Here is an 8,452-nt window from a genome sequence, read left to right as displayed (position 1 = left end):
TTGCTAATAATTAGCAATCTTGTGTGAAGAATTTAGAAGTGTTATAATGTAACACTTACGTATATGCATCCAGAAACCTATTCGTAATTAAATAACAAAGGTGTTTTCCTGGCTAAGTGAATTTCAGGAAATCTTCTAGCAAGTGGTTTATTGAAATAATCCTGATTGTTAAATGATGTAACACTAGCTGACGATTAAGAAAAACTAACTTGATAGGTCAATTTACAAAGAATAAAGCAAATTTACAGCAAGTGTTCCGCGTTGATCGAAAGTCCGCACTTTTTTCCGATTAAAAGGCCAACAACCAACCCTCTAACTAAAATCTCCTAGCACTACTAATTGTCCAACTATCCAGCAAGCGTTACCGTGCACCTGGTTGTCTATGTTTAACGATTTTTTTTTTCTGATTGAATTTTTTTCTCTTTCAAATTCAAATTATTCAAATGTGATTTCGCGCCACTGTTAATTAATTTCAGCGCGAAAATTTTGATCTAAATTCGATCACCACAACATAATGCACAGTATAGTACCAGCTTATCATTAGCGTGAGGCATCCCGTGCTCTTTTTTCTCGCATCGTGTATTATCTATATTATGTTTATGACCTCATAACAAATTTTTTATTGAAGAAGTCGAAAAGGTAAGAATACGCCCCTCTTTATTTAAAAATGTAAAAGCTTCTGGAGGGCATCGATTGTCTTTTTTTAAGAATGTTAAACCTTCGCGGGGGCGTCGAATGTTTTTTTAATGTAAAACCTTCTCGAGGGCGCCGAATGTGTTTTTTAAGAATGTGAAACCTTCTCGGGGTTACCAACTGTCGTTTTTTAAAGAAGGCGAAACCTTCTCGGGGCCTCCAAGTGGGTTTTTTAATTGAATATTAAATCTTCCCGGGCCTCCCAACTGTCTTTTTTTAAGAAGGTGAAACCTTGTTTTTTTCTATTTTACTGTGACTAGGACCTCTTATATTGTTTTTATTCCAAGTAAAATTACGCAAAATCAAATCTTATAATTTTTCAGAGAAGCAGTATTTGTTGGACTGTACTTCAGAAGCAAAGGTAATAACTTTCGATCAATTTTTTTTTTGTCGGGTTGGCAAAATATTTAACATTTTAGGATGGCATACTTGATCTAAAATTGATTTTGGGCGCCAGTTCAGTATGTGGCGACACAATAACACGTCCATAACCAGAGAAAGATAAGTGGCCTCATGGTCTAGTGGTCATGATACCAGCCCGGCAAGCGGGACGCGTGGAGTTCGATTCCCAGCGAGGCAATAATATTTTTCTTCGCTTACCTTCAAGTAGCTGCCATCTTCTCATTGATTTTTAGGCGCGCTCAATTGACAATTGACAATTGCTGTGTAAGATCTAGAATCTCACTTAAATAAACTGCTTTAACCTGAAATCTACTGGTAAATCTGTGTTGTTATGCTCTCTTTCTTCTTTTGCTGTAGAAAATAATACTTCTTTTACCTCTAGACCCCATTCCTTATCCACAGGTATATTAACAGTGTCTTCGTAGCATCAGTTCGAAATTAGGTGATCTTCACATTCCTTGTATTCTTGAAATTGTTTATAGTGATAATTAAAACAAAACCAAATGTTATATTCGAACCTAGTTTTGCTAGACATTCGCGCATTGTTTTGTTTTAACGTTCACAAATAAATCGTCACGTAGACTACCAATTTTTCTCTTGTTTTTGTTTATGGTTTAATATTGACCGCCATTTGTCATATTTGTATTAAAACTTTTACTGCCACTTTAGGCCCATTTTTACATATTTACCATTTTTGTAAATAAAATTTACCAAGATGATGGAAGGAAGTAAGTAGATTTGCTCTAACTGTGCTCCTCGTGTAACGGAATTCCCTAGTGAATCAGATGGGACAAGAAGAGTACGTTTGGGCAATGCGTTCAAGCTTGTACAGGGAGTCCGACTCGGAACTTTGGAAAGAACGACGTTCAGAGGGATCACGTTCGGTGTTAAACGAAATTGGAGTGAAAAAGTCCAAAAGTTCAGCCAATACCGTCGATTACCAAACAAAAGTTATGGCATCCTTGGTTCCAGACGAAGTTATCTACAATGTGGAAGACTACAATCACAGACAATACGACGCTTGTTTTCTGTTTGGTGATGTTTCTGGTATGGGTCGGTCGTGTTTTTGAGTTTAATTCATTTTGTTTTCAAGGATTTACTGAATTGTGCGAAAAATACACTAAAACTGGAGTTTCGGGGCCTTCGAGAATGACCCAAGTACTGAACAAGTACTTGGGTTCCATGGTGCAAGAAGTACTGTCTCATGATGGTGACGTTCTAAAATTTTCGGGAGACGCCTTTTTAGCCATGTTCAAAATAGACGAAGATTCAAACATGCGCGATGCTGTCCATCAAGCTTTGGATTGTGCTCTCGTTATCCAGAAAAATTACGGGTCGTACCTGACAGATGTCAACGTCGTGATTCGAGGTATGCCGTTGTTCACCCTTCTAAAATTACTAACCCAATCCTTATTTAATTAAAGTGAAACTAGCAATATCTGCCGGTCTTGTGACTTTCGCCCTCATTGGAACCAAGTCTCTGGCTCACTACGTCGTGGTAGGAAAACCCATATGGGATGTGAAAGCCGCGGAACACATAAGCAGTGCTGGAGACATAATAGTGGCTCCAGCAGCTTGGTATTATGTATCCGCTGCAGAGTACATTTTCAACGAAATGCCAGACAGCGTCCACATCAAACTCGTCGGGATAGGTCCAAACTGGCGCCGAGTTGAAAGAAACGTACGCCAGCAAAAACAACACGAAACTGACGAGGGTAGCGTAGACGCTCTATCTCTTAATCTTAGCGAAGATGAAGAGCAAGATTGGACAGCGGGAGCGGTTACAGAGGATTTTTCTTGTACGTCAATCCTCTAACTCAACTGTTCTTTCTAAAGTGGATATTGCAGTGAGACCCGCTGTAAATTTTGCCGTCAGGAACAAGATTAAAGAAAACTTGAGAAGATTTATCATAGCACCAGTGATGAAGAGCATCGATATGCAAGAACCGTTCGAGTATTTAACGGAAATGAGACAAACCGTTATTGTTTTCATTAATGTGGTTTCGCATACGATTGAAACAAAAGAAACGGTTATTTTGGCTGATCAAACGTACAAGATTGTGTGCCGGTTAGATTAATAATTATTTTGACACTTTCAATGTCTTTTCCCACACAAACAATGTTGTAGGGTTGTTGAAAAAATGAAAGGTTGTGTCAATAAGGTGTCCCTCTTTGATAAGGACCTAATGTTTGTGGTCATTTTTGGCTTAAGAGGGTTAAAGTATGAACTTGAATGTCAAGTGGCACTGCGTTGTGCAAGGGAATGTCATCAGACCATCAGTAAACTTCCGAGTGTTTTGTCAGCTTCCATAGGAGTCACTACAGGTGAACTAGAATTGCCATAGTTTCGTAGATTGTTAGTTTATTTTCAGGCAAAACGTATTGTGGGGTCTTCGGTCACAGTCTTCGCAGAGAATATACTGTAATTAGCCTTATAGTAAACAAAGCAGCTCGATTAATGGTTGCTTACAAAGGCAAGGTCACTTGTGACAGAGAGACCTTCCTACACAGCAAGCTAGAATCAAGGCATTTCATATTACAAGAACACAAGCCGCTAAAAGGAATATCTCATCCCGGACCGGTTTACGAATTTAGAGAAGCAGAAGAGTAATTCTTTGTGTAGATGTGTTCTGATTGTTTTTTGTTTTCTGGTTATAGGGACCACGGGGAGCGTCACAAAATTAACGCACGACCCCTCCTGGGACGGGAAGAAAAACTCGAAATCTACAAGAACCTGATACAAAAATATTTGTCGGCTAAAAACATACGCGAACAACAGTATAAAATGTTGTTGATCAAAGGCGAGGCGCGTCAAGGTAAAACTCGACTTTTGGATGAAATTGTTTACATAACACCAGAAGAAATACCAGTTATTAGATTTTCCTTAACAACGAAAGATCAGAAGGTAGGGTTAGATGGTGAGCCAACTCATCGTGACAATGATTTTTTTCAAGATACCATATCAAGCTATCAGATTAATTTTCTCCTCTACTTTATCATTGAACAAAGACTCGTCTATTAAAGAAAAAGAACAGCAGCTTCTAAAAAGGTTGAGGCAAATTCAGGTTCCAGATTTACTTTGTACTTTGAATGCCGTATTTGGGGTGCGATTTAAAAATTCGTCGCTATTTCTGTCGTTAGCGCAATCAACAAGGACGGTTACTTTGATGAAGATGATCAAACAATTGGCTTATGCGGTATGAGTAATATTTCTAAAGGTGAACTTATGTCTATACTAACGAAATTGATATTTTAGTGCTTTGTGAGGCAGTATGTACTTGCTATCGACAACTTCGACTATATAGATAAAGAATCATGGCAAATTTTCAATGCTTTTTTTGATATTAAAAACATTTTCATTGTTGGAACACTGTGTTACAAGAAAATTGATTCTGATTATTGCGAAAAGGTACTGAGTGAAGATCCTCGGGTCAAAACCATTATTCTAGACCCAATCGAGAAGTGGTACCTGGGAGCCCTAGCTTGTCAAATTTTGGACGTTTATGCTATATCTCCAGAATTAGAAAAGTATTAATGACCACCTCTAGAGAAACACAGTACTTACTTTGTGTTTCCAGTGTCATTCAAATTAGAAGTAATGGAAACCCGGGATGGATTGAGAGTTTTTTGATAAGTTTGTTTCAAGACGAAGGAGTGTATATTCTTAAAGCATCTATGAGGGATATTAATGATCTTGGACTGGTAGCTCCGCCGCTATATCTGATGGCAAGGTTGTTTTTAATAATTATCGCAGTAGATTCTTAGTTAGGAGTACCTACTATTTGTAGACTAACTCAAGAAGATGCGTTTCAGTGGCAACATATAATGGAAGAAAAGAGACGACTTATAACGACTGAAACAGAACAACACTGGCAGAAATACATAGACAGTTGCAGAGTAATTCTCTTGTAGATTCATGAGTATCAAACTTAACAAATGTCATATTTTCTTTTAGGATAGTTACATGAATATTACAATCAGAGAATTGTTAGAATCGATAATAACAGGTGGCAAAGTACCAATTGGTGTGATATCGCCTAATTTTCACGTGGGAGACGAAGAAGCAGAACTGTCCATGGACGCCATGATTATGAAAACTTTTGATTCCTTGAATTTCTTTGAACAATTAGTCGTCAAATGTAGCGCCATTTTGGGAATCCAGTTTCTCAGAGACATGATGGTGTATGTTATGAATGGAACGGACAAAAAGAAAACGGCTTTAGGTGAGTTTGGATCGTCCTCAAAGCATCCCTTATGCGGATTTGTAGCCGTCAAAAAATTATTCGAAATACGCGTGTTAACGTGTGCGAAAGGAGACTTTCTTGATGAAAATGCAAGTTTTTTTAAAATAAAAGAGGAGGAACCCTCAGACGAAAATATCATAGAATGCAGATGCAAAGGCATTAAAATCCCTGGTAAATGTGTCTTTGACAAGTATAAATTTTTGAAGGACATTTTTAGAGTGCTGCCTAGATCTTCCAAGATATGCCTCTTGCGGTTATTTGCAATTTAAATCGACCCAATTCCGTGACATTACCTACAATTTGCTTACCGATAAGCAAAAGAAAGAGTTTCATCAACGCGCTATAAGATATTTGGAACGAGAAACTCGGAAGTGTAAAGCGTGCGGACAAGGATTTTTCGAGAGGATTTTGGAAAACAAAGAGGATAGGGTAAAGAGAACTAGATTTTTAGGACAAGCAGTTACTAGTTTTTATAGGACTTTGTAATTGCGAAGAGAAAATTTAAAAAGAGGGATGGAGAAATGTTTGAAGATATGGATACTTTAAGTCGTCGTACTTCTTCACACAGTATATCGACAGTATTCTCATCTAGTAGTTCTAAATTCAAGAAAAGTGAAGATGGAAAATCTATCGGCTCTTTGATCAGTGGTCAACCTACAATAGACAGAGGTTAGCTTCAGTGGAATAAGATTATTTTTGAAGAATTTTTTTTCAGGACACAAACCTTTTGATTCTGCTTTCGGATTTAGAGTTATAAACAAGTTAAAAGAGAGTTTTTCGTTAACACGGGGATTTTCTTCAGAAGATTTCACTGATTGCCAGTGCTTACTGATTTTAAGTACCACTTATTTACAACTAATAGAACATTGCACAGGTGCAGGTGACTTACCAAAATTAACTGATGCAATGATAGAGTATTCGTACATCAGTATTACGTTGTGTAATATTCCCTTAGCTTTGCGAACTCTAGACGAGGCACTACAGACTGTGAAGAAAAGGGCTAAATTAAAAACAGAGGGCGATTTGTGGAAGTTGTCCTTAATTCGTGGCAAAATATATACTCTTCTGGGTTATGCAAGAATAGAGATGGGTCAGCTTGACGAAGCTTTCTCTAATCTTTGTAAATCGCTATTCGAATACAACACAAGTTATCCAACGTCGAGCACTACTAAAAACATGAAAACGTGTTTGTACGTGTTTAAACAATTGTTTGGATTTTATGTATTTCCTAACACTTTGACGAAACATCTGGATTACTGGGAAGTTGTTTATTCCAACAATCTCGCTGAATGTTTGACACAGCTCTCCAATTTATACATAGTGGGTAGCAGCGGCATGTTAACTCGAAAACTAAAAATTTCTTTCAGATAAAAAATGAGTGGAAAAATGCAAAATTAGCTGCATCTTGGGCATTATGCAAAGCAGTGGCAGCTTTTAGCAACTTTCAGCTTATCACTATTACTTGTGCCAATATGCTCCATGTCGCCCACCGTCTGAAGATGTGGAGACTATGCATTGCATTAGAAGTACACGCTTTGAGAATGTGTCATATGAAAAAAGACACAGTCGACGCTGAAGACCTCAAGTGTGTAGCTAGATTATATAGCACAATTTTTTTTTCGAGAATGCTGCGTTCAACTACGGAAAGAGCCATACACATGGGTTACACTGTCTTAAGACTGTGTACTGCGATTCGTGCAGTGAACATAATTCTCCCTTTACTGCCCCTTTTCTTCCACGCTCTCTTATTAGGAAAACATTTCAGCAACGTGTTGTCTATTTTGCAAGAACTGGAATATTTCGCCACGGAGGACTCGGACAGCTCTGGTTCCTTTTCTTAGATTTGTGACACTTTAAAAACTGTCTTGGTTTTTAGGAAAAGTTTGGTATCTTGCTTTGTGCGTCGTCGTCCACCTAGAAACAGGATTTACAGTAATACCTTATCACTCGTGCATGGAACAGTATCAGGTAGAAGGGGATCGTTGGGTGACGATTAGGGACCCCGATGCTAGAAAAAGGTTCTTCACTGTGATGTGGCTTTGGTAATAAGGTGGCTACATTTATTTACTAGTCGTGAAACATTTTGCTTCTTCAGGTGTATCAGGAACGAAAAATGGGAAGAAGCGGCAGTGTGGTGTCTAAAAACCAACGATTTTACGATCATTAAAGAAAACGACACTTTAGCTAACAAATTCACAGCTCTGTATTTGCTAGAAGGGATGATTTTATTTTTGGTATCGAAATTGGACAAGCGGAACATTAAAGCAGTCATGGGAGCGGAAAAAGAAATCGAGCATTTAATTTCAGCGCTGGACAAAGCTTCCAAAACTGCCCAAATCATTTTACCGAGGTACGTGTTGTTAAATGGTTTCATTTACAATTGCATGTTTTTAAGGTTTCATCACTTGAAAGCGTACTACAAATTTGTGAAAAATTTCGATGTCAAACTGGACCCGTTATTGAAAAAGGCACAAAAATTCGCTGCAAAATATAAAAATGACTTGGAAGCATCTTGGCTTGAACACACATCGAAAGTGAGTAGAATAAGTGACAATATGGTTGATGTTTTGACGTTTTTAAGGCGTGGAAGAGACAATTACCAAATATAGTAGTCGACTTTTGGAAAGAGCATTCAGAAGCGGATAACGTGCTTGATTTCCAAGAGATCGAATCTGAGGATAAAATAGGATTTTTCACTCTACCAGCACCTCTGTATGTTTAGAACATAATTAAACAAGTATTGAGAAAGTGTTTGTTATTAAACTTTTGTTTTCTTAATATGTGTAGACTTATTTCGATTTAAAATTAACTCTGTCAAATGCAATTTTCGCTATGATTTCTTCAACGTGATGACTTTTTCATTTGAACACCCGTTATAACAAATTTTGACACATTTTAAAATTGAAGTATGTATAAAGTTGTCGAGTAACGCCATCCGTTCGAAGCATAGCCCAGAGTTTAACAAATTTTTTCTATTATTTGAAGAACGAAAAAAAATTGCATAGTAAGTACTATTTAAATTTTATAAAATAAGTTTATCCTGTATTTGTGGTTTATGAATCTTCCTTGATTGTCTGTCCTGGGCATCGAGATTTTTACAATTTTTTCTTAAT

At 37.4% G+C, this 8,452-nt stretch overlaps 1 protein-coding gene across 1 annotated transcript; it reads left to right on the top strand.

The window, feature by feature from the left end:
* Positions 1 to 1,719: 1,719 nt before the first annotated feature.
* LOC135124311 (adenylate cyclase type 10-like) lies at positions 1,720 to 8,087 on the top strand. The gene is made up of 22 exons (XM_064049281.1): positions 1,720 to 1,823; positions 1,873 to 2,142; positions 2,189 to 2,464; positions 2,520 to 2,894; positions 2,944 to 3,163; positions 3,224 to 3,420; positions 3,468 to 3,702; positions 3,754 to 4,000; positions 4,050 to 4,292; positions 4,352 to 4,623; positions 4,674 to 4,826; positions 4,884 to 4,992; positions 5,051 to 5,318; positions 5,364 to 5,510; positions 5,557 to 5,768; positions 5,816 to 6,008; positions 6,055 to 6,659; positions 6,707 to 7,166; positions 7,216 to 7,381; positions 7,435 to 7,689; positions 7,735 to 7,873; positions 7,921 to 8,087. Exons 1-22 carry the CDS (start codon positions 1,811 to 1,813, stop codon positions 8,059 to 8,061), a joined length of 5,196 nt encoding a protein of 1,731 aa, XP_063905351.1. The 5' UTR covers positions 1,720 to 1,810; the 3' UTR covers positions 8,062 to 8,087.
* Positions 8,088 to 8,452: the final 365 nt, after the last annotated feature.

Source organism: Zophobas morio, unplaced genomic scaffold (genome assembly GCF_036711695.1).
Source record: "Zophobas morio isolate AGI-343-1 ecotype UQ-CSIRO unplaced genomic scaffold, CSIRO_AGI_Zmor_V1 ptg000007l, whole genome shotgun sequence".
NCBI lineage: Eukaryota > Metazoa > Arthropoda > Insecta > Coleoptera > Tenebrionidae > Zophobas > Zophobas morio.
The sequence above is the reverse complement of the archived record's forward strand: the minus strand, read 5'-3'. Positions and strand labels throughout refer to the sequence as shown.

Excerpts from the sequence above, each read along its gene's own strand:
- LOC135124311 (XM_064049281.1), top strand. Across the intron at positions 6,660-6,706 it reads AGCTCTCCAATTTATACATA|ATAAAAAATGAGTGGAAAAA; the intron begins GTGGGTAGCAGC and ends AATTTCTTTCAG. Across the intron at positions 7,382-7,434 it reads TTCACTGTGATGTGGCTTTG|GTGTATCAGGAACGAAAAAT; the intron begins GTAATAAGGTGG and ends TTGCTTCTTCAG.